We start from the raw sequence: 14,111 nt of genomic DNA on the forward strand, positions 1-14,111 counted from the left end.
AGAGTTGGAGCCATTGAAAGCCATCCTTTGGAGTGGAGACATCCTTGAATAACCAGCTTGCCAACACAGGGATTAGACTAACAAGGCACTGAGAGATTTATTATGCAGTTGTGAGGGAAATGCCTTTCTTTAGCAGTCAGTATCTTTTGTATTTAAATGTTCACATGGGGAAACCAACCCTTCCATGTACACATGTACATGGAAGTTCATATGTCAATTAAAGTCATTAGGGAATAGTTAGAAGCCTTAGTGAAATCTGCCCTCATGAAGCAAAGTGGTGCTTCATGAAGATCAGGTTTATAGTCAGTCATAGGACTCCCTGGAAATACTGTCTTAGCTGCTACTTCACTGCTCGAGGAGCTCCCAAGAACTGTGCAGGTCCTAAGGGGTGGGGGGTATGTAATAATCATTTACGTCACTTACAGTATATGCAGAGTAATCTCTGCTTGTCCCACTCCACCTCTTTCCTTGGCTAATGAGATAAGAAAAAAGAATTAATTAAGCTTTCTCAATATCTAAACTAGTAAAGATATGAAATCAAACTCTTCTTGGTGTTTGCATCATTCTGGTGAATGTAGAAAAGCAGAAAATGTTTTATCTTTTTTTATCTCTGAAAAAGTTTTTTTCTTATACTGATTTTTTCACCTTCTCTGAGGGATATGCGAAGTAAATACGGGGTCCATTTTATTTAAGCACCAATAAAAATATGTTAGGACATGTTTTAACATGATGATAGAGCTTTGTCTACACTAGTTGGCTATATAAGTGAAGTAAAAATTATGACTTTTCACATAAAACCTCAGGATAATAAGTTGTATAGATAGCTGTGTGCATTACAAATTATAGACAGAATGAAAAAAAAGCAAACTGTCTTATTTTCAGAACAGATGGGGTCTGTTCTGTTCTTTGCAAAGCTTTTATTCTTTTATCTAAAAACTCATGCAAACTTTGAAATAGAAGTTTTGAGATTATTCTTATGGAAACTGCCCTGAATGCTAAATTTTGTTTTGTATTGGTAAGGTGAACTTTATTAACAGGCAGCATAAAATATAGTTTCTGTAATAAAAAAAATGTAGCCATTATATCTTTGAAACTGGGTTATGAAGTGTTTTAGGTCCCAGCTGTGGGTGTTTTGCTGCATACCAAAACAGTTTTTGTCCCAATAATTTAGGAAGACTTGGTAGATATAAAACCAGTTTGAGCCTGATGCTTTTGATTGTTTCAGTGCTAATCTGGATTGTATGCAATTCAATGGGGGAACTGCTTAAATGGTGCCTTCCTCCAGGTTTAAGATTTTAGTATGAAACATTAATTGTTCTGTTCTGAAAATTCATCTGAATGCAGCATTTGTCTTCTTTGAATCTGCTCATATAACTTCTCTAATTATTTCTTGAAATAAGCAGGCTAATTTTAGTTTCTTTGAAAAGGAGTTACTTTGAGTGGCATGGCCTGCTTTCTCATCTATGAAAATAAGTCCTGATGCATTTTATATTGCCACTGAACTTTTGAGGTTTCTTTTTTCAAAGCATGAGTCTGAGGTATCTTTATTTTTCACCAGCATTTGTCTTGTGTTCTAGAAACAGTTGCACTGTTTAATGGCTCCATACTTGGTAAACATTTCAGTGGGTCTTTGGTAGAAAGAAACTGTATGTCCCATTTAAAGGGGAGAAAAAAGTAGAGAAAAGAAAAGGTATTATATTTACTGAAAGCTGCAGGCAAATTACATTTTGAAAGGTGTTCTGCATTCTTTTTTTTTTTCCTTATAAAAAAAGCCCAAAGCGCCTTTATGAATCTTCCACTAAAGAAGTGAAATACTATTTCTCATTTATGTCATAAAGTAGGAATATTCTTTCCAAGAAATCAATTATTTCCCTATGAGCTTTTGTGGTAACTGTCAAAAGCAATATTTTTGCTGCTCTGTGCTGATGAGACTCTAACTGGAGTGTGCTGCCCTGCTCTGGGGCCCTCAATATAAGCAGGACCTGATACTCCAGGAGCAAGTCTAGAGGCCACAAGGTTCTTAAGAGGAGTGGAGCACTTCCCCTATGAGGACAGGCTGAGAAAGTTGTGGCTCTTCAGCCTAGAGAAGAGAATGTTGTGTGGAGACCTGATTTCAATCTTCCAGTCTCCAAAGGGGTCTGCAGGGATGCCAGAGAGGGACTGTTCATCAGAAATGGTAGTGATAGAGGACAGGGGGGAATGGCTTAAAACTGAGAGTAGGCTTTGATTAGATTTTAGGAAGAATTCCTTACTGTGAGGGTGATGAGGCACTGGGTTGCCCAGAGAAGCTGTGGATGCTCCATCTCTGGAAGTGTTTAAGGCCAGGTTGGATGGGGCTTTGAGCAGCCTGGTCCATTGGAAGGTGATCTGCAACAGGATCAGAACCAGGTGACCTTTGAGGTCACTTTCAACCCAAACCATTCTGGGATTAATGCAACTTGGAAAGAAGAAATAATACAGGTATTGGTTGGCATCCTGTAGTATTAATTAAATAGTGTGTATAAACAGGGCATAGTTTACTTTCTCCAGGACTCAAAGTGTTCACATTTGTTATCTGTTGAATGCTCCTTGTTTCCTTTTGACATGAATCTGAGGGCAGCTTGATGGAAAATACTAACTGTGTTAATGGCATTTCCCTAGAGATGTGTTTCAAAAACCAGATGGGGCAAAAGATCCTTAACGGAGGTGTGCTAGGCAGGACCTTTGACTTGGTGAAGAGACCTGCTCTGTCTCGGAGGGCTCATTGTGCAGGCGACCGAGGCACTGTTGACTTTCTCAGCTGTGCTGTGAGGTCAGTAAGTTGTTTGCTTGCTGTCTGCAGAACCTCACAGAGATTCAGTCTCACAACATGTAATGTTTTGCTGTTCTGAATGTGATGTGGAAGGCTTTTAGCAAAGGAATAAGTGTCTTTTGAAATGTATAGCTGGCAATCAGGCAGTTAAAATCATGTCAGTTTTGATTTTGTGGAATTCAAGAGTTTCAAGACTGGTGATACAAAATACGCTTCAGATTCTTCAGTATAGCTGAATTTTAAAAAGGGAACGAAAGCTAATCCCTATGAAAGAAAGTCTTACCAAAACAAACATAAAATAAATACTTTCTATGCTTACTACTCTACTTTGATAAGCATTTTTTCCAAGGTATCTATTGCTATTTAACTATTCGTCGTATATGTAAAATTTAGTTGTGTGCTTGATAAGAAGTTTTTCAAAAGCAGTTGCTATTGTGTAAGGGGCTACAGTTCATCCATGTCTTCAGTTTTCACCCCAAATAAGAAAAGGAAATGAAAGAATATTAGGAAATAGATTTGTCTGTGTTAAAACAATGATCAACTGCAATCGAAGTACAATATATGAAGTTCATGTTCAGTGCCTGTAAATAAATGGAATGTGTCTGCTTCTGCATCTGCCTCTTAGGGAGCAGCATCAGCAGCATCTTTTTAGCAGAATTAAGCCTGAAATTCCAAACAGGGAGCAATAAGGTGTTTCAGTCAGTGGCAGTCCCAGGAAAAGGGTTGTAGTTTATGATCACCAGTTAGATCCTTTCTCTTTCTTTGCTGCATGTAGCTAGAGGTATTCCTGAGGTGAACATCTTTTCACTTGCAGGTTGTCTTCATGCTTTCGCAGTTCATGGAGTAGGAGTCCAAGAACCCATGTTCTACAATAGCATGTGTCTGGCATTAGATCCACGGTAGCAGGAAATGGAGCAGAAGCAGCAGCTGGCTGCTTGCTCTCTTAACTAGGAACTGGTGTCCTCTATTTTATCCATCATGGGGAGATCATGTTCCTATGCCCTTACCCTACAGGCACATCCTTTCTCAAGGCAGGGGCAAATGTAAATGTGTTCAGTGTAATTTTGGGCATTGTGGGCCTATCTAGTCAAGCCCTCAGGTCATGCTGAGTAAAGGTACTCGTGCCTTTTAACTCCCAAGTGGCATCTACCAGCCCTTTGCATTAGTCTTAAATAGCCTGATGTGTCAAACGGTAGAAGGTATCTGTGTTTAGACAGATAAATCCTGTTGCACTCTCTCCAGGAGAGAGGAAAGTCAGGAAAGTCACATTCTTGCAGAACTGGTTGCAGAGTTTTTCCATACGCTCTGGGGAGCTGGCTACCTAGGAGAGTGAAGAAATACAGGTAAGTAGGGGAGTGTACCTTCTTTACAAGCAGCCATTGCTCAAGGGGTTGTGTAGGTTGATGCATTGAATAGTGATGGTAGAAAAGGTGTACATGTGTTGGGAATAGAAGCCACTACTCTCTTCCCTGCTGGCAGGAGCATGCCCTTCACTCAGTTCTTGACTCCTAATGTCAAGGACATTGCTAATATGTGTTTTCTTCTGTTCATCTGCAACTACTTTAAGGTTTTCAGTGGCACACTAAGTTCTGTTATATTCAAAAATAATGTTTCTTGTATATTTTGAAGCCTTTTTGTAATTAAAAAAAAAAAAATACTGAATTAGTTGCTTGATAGCATGCTCAGTAAGCAGTAAGCAAGGAAAATACCTCTCAGTAAATGTACTCTACAATTGAGCAAATTTCCTGTGCAGTTCCTTTAGCTAAGTCACTTTCCTGTTCTTTTCCAATGTTATCCAAAATAAATTTTGTTCTTTTACAGTGTTATCCAAGATAAATTTTGTGGTATCATCAACGTTTCAGTTGAAGGACTGAACGATGTTATGACTGAAGATTCTGAAACAGGAACATACAAAGAGTAAGCGGAAAATCTAATTTAAACAGGGTTTAACAGTAGCAGTATTGTTTTATATGAAGTATTTTAATTTAAAAAGTCTGTAGGCAGTTAAGATATGCTTGTTAGAGATCTGTTTTCTCAAGAGTGAGTGTTTTAGGAAGACACAGAACTTTTGGTCTTAAAATCTTTGCAATGGGGAAAGAGGTCTTAAAATGACAGTGTCATTTTATGTTGTTCATTAAGTTACCTACTAAATGATGTCTTAAAACATTCATATGCTTAGATTTGCTTTTTCCTAACTTGACTGTTATATCTAAAATTTCATCACAAGCTTGTGTATTGATAGGGACACCCCTTGCTCAGAGGTAGTTCAGAGTTTCTTTGAGTGTGACTGAACCTCATGTGAGTTCACCTAGTGCACAATATTTCACAGCCTGCAGAAGTTAAAAGCATATCCCACAAGAAGAGTTTTCCAGTTGTTCCATGTAACACATGTACTGCTACATGTTCTATAATCCCAAAAAACAGTTTCCCAAGCTAGGAGCTGGAGCTTGCTTGTGGCAGGAATGTAGATGTTGGAGGTGTCCAGAGTGCACTGCCATCCAGCACCACACACATTCACCTCCTGATGGCTCCCTGCTTACTGGCTGTAGTCCATCAAAGCTGGGATAAAAACCCAACCCAATGAATAGTAAGATATTTTTCGAATAGACATCTTAATGCCATTTTTATCTCTGTAACGATTACTTACTTTTAGAATGGAGAGTTGTAAGACATTAAAAACAGGTGCTCTGCAGGATATTCTTACAGACCACGCTAATAAAAGAATTTACTGATGCTCTGAATCAAGCATTTTCTTTCAGATCATTACGTGGTGATTGAACAGACTCTGTCTGAATTAATTTGCCGCTTAAGGGGATGTTTGCTACCACTGAAACTAGGTGGCACAGAACAGACAAATGTAATCTGTTAAGTTCTTCTCCACTTAAAACAAGTGGTATGCACACAACTGTCTGTTCAGAACAGTCCACACTCAGACTGAGCCTGAACTATGCCTAAGAATTTCTTGCCAAAGTACTTCCACCAAACTCTTAGTAAAGAAGATTTAAGTCTCCAAAATCTGGGAATATGCAATGTCTGTTGCTGTGTTTTGTTTACTGTTAGAGAAAACATTGCAGAGCCATTCGATTTCTAAACATGTTGCTTTGCCAGCTCTTGTTGAAAATAGTTCTCACCGAGAAATAAATAAACTTTATTCTAGTTCATTTCATATTTTAAGCCTGAAGGCTTGTAGAACTTGTCAGTACTTTTCCAAAGTCTGGGCATTGTTTTTACTTCATAAAATATAGTCACACTGAACCAAAGACATATTTATGTTGGCGGGTTCTGAAAGAGCTGTTTGAAAGATTTTGACTTTTGCATAATATATTTTGACATCATTTGGAAATAAAGTGAGAGCAGTCATCTGAAATCATGTGCACTGTTGCTTCTCTTCAGACTAAAGAAGAACGGCTGAAGCCCAAACTGGTTCAGAAAAAAGATAATGTGATGTCCAGTGATTATCATATTAGGAAGATCAAAGCTGAAACACTTTAGAACTTTAGCCACTGAAGGCTGAAGAGTGGGTAAACGTGTACAGGGAAGATTGTAAAGGTTAAACAATGGCAATGGCTTAAGTGGCTTAACCACTTTAAATGAATTTAAACTGGAATTTTAAAGAAACTCCTGTAGTTAGAGCAGTGAGATTTTGGAAGCGGTAAAAGCCTTGTCATTTTTTAGATTAATATTGGATTTTAATCAGGTTATGGAAATGTTTACACTGTCTTACAATACAAAGGGATTGCACTTAGTCAGGTTTCCTAGAGTACATATTTGATATTGTAGGGATAATTATGAAAGAGCTTTACAAACCTCAAATTTTCTGGAAAGGGGAACATTCCCTTGCTCTAGACTTTTTTCACTAATACTCAGATTTTCCCCAACTGTATCACCATCTCTTCTTTTATTCTCTCCTCGTGTTTGGAATTTTGTGGTACCTAAAGTTTATGATGGTCTGAAAAAGTTAATTCAGTCTTCTACGTTGACATTGACAGATTTGTCTCCTTTTCCTTTAATAAACTGAGATGCAAGCAGCCATTTGTTAGCAAAGGAGATATGCAATTTGCTGTATTATTTTGAAATAATGAATCCCTTTATTAAAAATGGCTTCTGTGTTAGTATTTGACCCTGCTTGCCATGCTGTTTAGCAAGTGTTTCATACAGTTCTAAACACATGTTAATACAAAACTAAATATGTAAACAGAATAAGTCTGAACATTTTCATATAAAGTCATATAAAAACACATAAAATCACAATCTTTTTTTTCATTTCTGTAACATTAAAATGGATTCGTCATCTTAGTTGATGGAGCATTTCACATGCTAGTGGAATGCAGCAATTAAAAATGCACAGTTAATGCAGGACTGAAAATGAACAATAATCTGCATCTGTCTTGGTGCTTTGTAATATGTGAATTATGTGTCCTTCGTGTCTTAAATCATACCTGATACATGGTGGCAAGTTGTCATCACCTGAGTGTTTTTTAAATAGTTTTGGTTTTTAAGGCAGGAATTCCAGGAAAATATTTGATAAAGGGGTAAATATTTGTCTATTGGTTCAGCATAGAGCATGTAAAGTGAATGAAAGGCATGTTTTCTATAGGATAGCTTTCATCAATGTCTTTATAAAGTCCATTCAAACCATTTCAGCAGGTAGGAAAATCTCTGACTTTTAAACTGTATTTTTTTTCATATTTTCTGGTTTTATACTTCAAAAATAAAAGTTAAAATATGGCTGTTATTTTCACATATGGGTAAAAAATGAGTTTAATACTTTTGTTCAATGTCTTGCAGATTTTATTGCAGAATACCACTGTCCTTAATAGTTTTCAAGTCCTTTTGTCAAAGATCTCACAGAAAAACATGAATGCCATGAGACATCTTTGCAGTGTTTGTATCTGTTTAGCCACTTTGACTTTGCATAGAGTGCTTGTGTGACATTTTCTTGAAAAAGAGTGGAAATCTTTTGTAAGGAGCAGTAGGTTTCTCTGTACTTTTTAAAGCCATGTGGGCTGTTTGCGATGTGCACACATGCATTTTAACCCACAACTTAAGCTAAAACGTGAAACATAACTGAGATTGTTACATGGGTAAAGGTGACAGAGAACATGCATTCAGGCTTCATTAGATTCACTGTTCTCTGGAAAAAATTACTTGTGATTAGATTGCCTGACTTTAAGCAAACTCTTGTATCTGTTCTGTGTTTTCAAAAGTGTTTTAAAATAATTTTTAATCATAATGTATGTTAAAAGTGTTCTTGTTCCCATTTTTAGCTGCATGTTAATGTCTCATTTTGAAGAGCCCAAAGCTACAGAAGATGAGGAGCCTCCCACAGAACAGGACAAAAGGAAAAAAATGGTAAATTTTAGATCTGTTATTCAGTCATAGATCTGATTATGTGCTTCACTTCTGTCACAGTAAATTCTTTTTAGGTTTGGTTGTTCTGTTGTTCTTGGAAAATTTGTTTTGAATTAAAAAAAGGAAATTTAATGCCAAACCTTGGAAGCACAACACTTACGCTTCTGCTTGCCTTTTGCATCTTGGTAACTGTTGTCAAAATCAACATCATCTGTCCACAAAATCTGGCTATTACAATACTAATACAATATAGAAGGAATTCACTGAAAAAAGCAGAGAGCTAAACTTTATTGAAATGTCATAGCAGGCCAAATTTCTCATATTTAAAAAAATTAATGTGCTTGCATAGAATTTTTTTCTAGTGTGAAAAAGAAGCCAGTGTATACTTGTGTAGCTTTTCTTTTACATTTAAAAGCAATACAATATGGTTTTTTTTAAAAATGTAAACCTTTCCATATTTTTCTGCTATTAGAAATGCCTTAAGAGAAATTCCTAGTGTCTTCTAATTTCAGATTTAACCAGAAATAATAATTTAATATAATAATAATGTATTACACAGTTCTATAATTGTTACTCTTAAAAGCATCTCTAGACTCTGTTAGATTTCCTTCTTGCTTGTGAGCTTAAATTCTAGCTGTTTGTTGCAGAGTGATATTTATTTGTAGTGGTTTTGTATAATCTCTCAGTATAGATATATATGTGTATATCATACAAAGCTTTTATGTTCTTAATTTTGAATATACTCAGACTACATTGTGTCTAGCTAAAGTTTTAATAGCATTGTGTCAGACCTTAATTTTTCTGTTGCAGATTAACTTCAATAGTTTGGATATGTGTTGAGGAATTTAGACTTGTTAGATTTGTAATGGACTACCGTCAGAGTGGCTGTCAGGCAAAATGAAAAGCAGGGCACATTGAATTGTGCTGTATCATCAAACCACACAACATAGCAATGTGCTGCCAATGTCACAGTTACAGTGGGGGAACTGTTCTGGGGCCACATGCAATACAACGTCGGTGGTCACTTGAATAATGACAAATGTGCTTGTAGAAGGAGGAGCGTCACCAAACTACTAGGACCAAATCAAAGGTCTTGATTTACTTCCCTTGCATCTATCTTCCCTTACATCTATGTTCCTTTGCATATCACTTTCCTTTTTTCCCTAAGGATTTGCTTGCGCTTTGTTCCTCGTCTTCTCTTTAACATTAAGCTTAAACACATCTTCAGCCTTTGTTTTCTTGCAAAGTTTACGAAGAATAAATTATCATACGTGAATGTCAAAGCTTCATTTTCGTTTTGAATCTCACAGTCTAAATTGAACTATTTCCATGGTTGCTGTGTTTTTTAGATTCCTAAGCATTATGGAGATACTTTTTTTTTCTCCATTCAAGCCTTCTCTGTAAGAATAGCCACCTATTTTAGTCTTCTCATTCTTATATTTAGTTAATTTTTCCTGATATATTTCTGACTTAAGCCTTCTACGCTGTCATTTTTTCAGCTAACTTCAGTACACACTGTATTCTTACTCTTTTTAATGTAATTTCTTGCAGCTGTGAAAGCAAGTGCACTCTAGTTGTTATGAATGTTTGCTATAAATTCATTCTGAATCCCAACTGAAATAGCTTGATATATAGCTTTGCAGATGGTGCAGAAATCGAGACATGACACTTGGCTATTTACTTCAAAATTGTACAGGTCCTTTGGGCAGGTCACTAGTAGTAGAAATGTCAGATAATAATCAGAATTGTTAATCATGTCTTCAAAAGCACAGCATTTGATTTTAGAAACTGGATTAAAAACAAAACATTAGCTGGGCCCATTCCTACCTACGTGTGATGGAAGTTTCTTCCTCTCTGTAGGAGCACCAGTGCACACACTCACATGAAACTTAGGAAACTGTTGTAGCTGGTATCACTGGTAAAGTAAAAGAGGGAATAAATATATAATGTGATCAGAAAATCAAGAGCAACCTAAAGGGAATCAGCAAAATCTCTGAACTGTTTGTCTGCTTCAAGCCCGTGTTTACAGCCAGTGAGGTGGAAGATTGGTTTCTTCAGTCCAGCCAGTTTCAAGATGAATTTGTAAAGTAACAACATTGAAAAAGTAGTCAAATCCATGTTCTCACTGAGCATCATAAAGCACATTTCAATAATCAATTACTTGCCAAATTTTTGTTTCCTGTCTGTAGCTATTTTGACTAAGCTGTTGGAATTTACTAGTGTTTAACTGGAAAATAGATTTGTTTTGTCTTATCAGAATTGGGCACATTTCAATGAAACAGCTATGGCCACACACCTAGGAACTCAGCATGCATACTTAATGTATAGTCCTTTGCCAACTATGCTTCCTGTTTGTCCAAACTTAAGATTTTGTTTGCTTACTCAGTGAAGACTGCAGCTGTCTGTCGAATATTGTTGACAAACTCATTATATCAAACTATTTAATTTGTTTTGTTAGTTCTGAATACAAGTTTCTGAAAAAAGTAGAACAAAAGAAAATTAACTTCTTGTTGTTGCAGGAAACTCTTTTATTTACTTGAAATACTTTAGATGTGGCTATCTGAATGAAAACAAGTTAGTGTATTAACTTCTTAATTAAGTCTGAAGACTCTTAAGTTGCATTTGACTTAACAGATGGTAGATGATGCTTCTAGCAGCATCATACTTGATCATTAATCATACTATAGAAGTCTCTACCGGCTTCAAGTGCTGCTTTGAATAGTGAGGCGGCCAGGGAGCAGTGAGATATGTGAGAGCAACAGATCTGCAGACACTGAGGTCAGTGAGAGAGGAATGGGGGAAGGTGCTTCAGGTGCCAGAGCTGAGGTTCTCCTGCAGCCCCTGGTGAAGACCATGGTGAGGCAGCTGTGACCCTGCAGCCCATGGAGGTCCCTGGGGATGCAGAGATCCAACTGCAGCCCATGTTGGAGCAGGTGGATGCCTGAAGGAGTCTGACCCTAAGGGAAGCCGACACTGGAGTTGGCTCCTGTCTGTCACCTGTGGCCATATGGAGAGAGGAGCCCACACTGGAACAGCCTGTTCCTGAAGGACTGCACCATATGGAAAAAAAGGGATCTGCACTGGAAGAGTTAGTGAAGGACTGCAGTGATAGACTGCAACCTATGGATGCACTCGTGGGAAAAGTTCATGGAGTACTGTCTCCTGTGGGTGGGACCCCCTGATGGAGGAGGGTGAGAGTGTGAGGAGGAAGTAGCACCACAGACAACATGGACTAAAATGACTGCAATCTCCATTTCCTTCTCTCTCCACCTGCTCCAGAGGAGGTAGAGAATTTAGGGTTAAAGCTGAGCCCAGGAAGAAGGAAGGTGTTTCAAGATTGTTTCATTTCTCATTACTCTACCCTGGTTGGTGGTAAAATAATTTCTTGGAGTGAAATCTGTTTTCCTTATGAGAGAAACTGGTGAGTGGTCTTGTCTGATCTTACCTCAGCCCATAAGCCTTTCATTATATTTTCTCTCCTGTCGCAGTTGTGGAGAGTATGATTGAGTGGCTTTGGTCAGGGTCACAAGGATGAGAACACTTGCATATAAATACCTGTTTCTCTGTGCAAACTTCCCTAGGGTAATTTTATACATGACTGTTCAGAGCTATGAACTTAGAGAAACTAACTATAAATGCATTATATGTCCCAAATTACAGTTTTAATTGAACAAATGCAAATCATTCAGAAACTGATAGATTCTTTGCTTGGCAAGGCAGGAAAAAATGCTACTAACTTTGACAAATATTGATTGGAGTAGTTATGATTTAGAAATTTTGTTGGAAAATTCTTATATTCTACAGATTCAAGTTACATTTACTGAAAAAAAAAACTCCTACAGAGTACCAAACTGTTACTGCAATTACTTCCCCTTTCTGAAGAGCGTTATGGTAATAAAATTATCAAGTCTTACTTTGAAAATAGTTTATATAGTTTACCTTCCAGCATAAACAGTAGTGTTGTTTGGGTTTGACACTGAGATGAACAGATCACAGGTCTGCATTAATTGCCATTGATTTCAACATCCTACTTCTTTATGATACAGCAAGCATCAGGTGTCCTCATCTCCCATCCCCTTCCATCCAGCCTGGTCAACTGAGGGACAAATGTGGCATGACTGTCAATGCCCTGAGCCTGCCCATGTGTCTGCTTTCACTAAAATTAGCAATACATCCCCTGTCAGTGTAGCCTCTTCTTTTACCTATTTCTGCTATTAAAAGGCAGCTCATGTGGGAAAATAGTGACAAATATCCTGTCCTTCGCTGCCCAAAAGAAAATTGTATAATCCAGCTGGATTTATGAGGTCTTTAGGTATCAGTACTGAAGTTGTGGCTATTCTTTATACATATGGACAGTTTGTTTGTTATATAGTCTAAACAAGTTAGACTTTTTTGGTGTTTTGTTTTCTTACTAATAAAATAAAGCTGAACCATTGTGCATGCCATCACTATAAAGTCCTTGGTAAGATCTGATGTTATTTTTAGGAGTTACAGGAACCTCATTCAGCAGTAAATAATAAAGTAGCTTTGAAATTATTTTATCTTGTAGAAGCATTAAACCTTAGAGCAAAGTGTAAGACTCATGATTTGACACCATTTCAAATAGTTTAAAACTGATATCTGCCTTGATAATAATTAATTTGATCTTTGTTTTGCACAAGTGTTTCCTCTTGTTTCTCAAGTAAGTACAAAGAAAATAAAAGTAGGTTCCTTTCTTGAGCTGAGGTTATAATCAAAATGCATAAGTCATAGAGTATTTTTTTGCATTGTTATATATTTTTATTTTGCATGTTTTCCACAGCTTGCACTGAAGGACCCAGTACACACTGTGTCCCTGCAGCAGTTCATCTATGAGAAGTTAAAGGCACAGCAGGAGTTACTGGGAGAACAAGGTTTTCACGCCCTTATGGAAACAGTGGATACAGAAATAGTTGCCCAACTACAAGAATTTTTACAAGGCTTCTAAATATGCAGAAAAAAGATTTTCTATGACAAATTTCTATTTCAGAAATAAAATGAAAGAACTCTAGCATTCAGTCTTGTATGGATGAGTCTAATGAAAGGTGAAAATAACCTGTGACAAAATAATAAAAAAAAGTTTCTGCTGTTACTCCTAAGCTGTGCTCGTTTTTTTGGGGATTTTTTAATGATAAAAGGTTAATTAAGGTTTCTGTCATTAAGCTAACATTTCCATGATTCCTAACATGGCATATGCTGCCCTAGATAGTACCATTTTTTGGTACCCTTAACCATGCTTTTGGTTCACAAAGGTATGTCGTAAAGTCAGCGGTCTGAAGGAACTTACTAAGGTATATTAAAGGGAAGCATCTGTTAATTCAGCACTAAAATTCAGTATCAGGAGCTGCTTCCTTTAATACTGTTGATCTGTAACTTTTTCCCTTCCTACTGCTCTTTTTAGACTGGCTGTTCAACCTTACAAACAGAAGGATTTAGGAAAGCTGTAAGACTGTAAACAGAAATATTCCATCATGAGAGAAAAATAATTCCCATTTGAATTGTCTCAGAGAAAAAGAAACTTTGATTGTAACACTTAAATTGTATTTGAATTCTTGGAGAACATCAGTATATGCTTCTGTCTGAAGATGTGAGTTTTCATTTTTATCACCAAGTTTTCTTTATTACCAAAAAAATAATTTCTTGAGTTCCTTCTATTGCGTTTTTAGCTGTCGTAACACAGAGAAACTCGCCAGAGGTAGATGAGCAATTAATTCTAGTTAACTTGTGGCTGTACCTGGACTGCTTAAGATTACCATATACAGTATCTGAATATTTTGTGTTTTTTCATCAAAGGCATGTCATGAGGATACTTCAGAATTGTTGCTAAAATGTTTAAGCCAAAATGGTCACAGCAATTATTTCCAAACAAGGGGCTCACTTTCATTATTTATTGGTTACCTGCAGGGTAAAGCTCCTCCTTTCTATGTGCCTTTGTCTTTTGTACCTTGCA

General features: G+C 36.9%; 1 protein-coding gene across 3 annotated transcripts in view; it reads left to right on the forward strand.

Annotated features, from left to right (window-relative positions):
* IPO11 (importin 11) overlaps positions 1–13,260 on the forward strand; it is a 76,142-nt gene extending 62,882 nt beyond the window's left edge. For all 3 annotated transcript variants that reach the window (XM_041414670.1, XM_041414669.1, XM_041414671.1), the window contains 3 exons: positions 4,613–4,708; positions 8,059–8,143; positions 12,945–13,260. In XM_041414670.1, coding sequence (XP_041270604.1) covers positions 4,613–4,708; positions 8,059–8,143; positions 12,945–13,109 — 346 coding nt within the window. In that variant the 3' untranslated portion in view covers positions 13,110–13,260. The remainder of the gene's footprint in view (positions 1–4,612; positions 4,709–8,058; positions 8,144–12,944) is intronic.
* The last annotated feature ends 851 nt before the right edge of the window (positions 13,261–14,111 follow it).

This window comes from Onychostruthus taczanowskii, unplaced genomic scaffold (genome assembly GCF_017590055.1).
Source record: "Onychostruthus taczanowskii isolate IOZ18803 unplaced genomic scaffold, ASM1759005v1 scaffold46, whole genome shotgun sequence".
NCBI lineage: Eukaryota > Metazoa > Chordata > Aves > Passeriformes > Passeridae > Onychostruthus > Onychostruthus taczanowskii.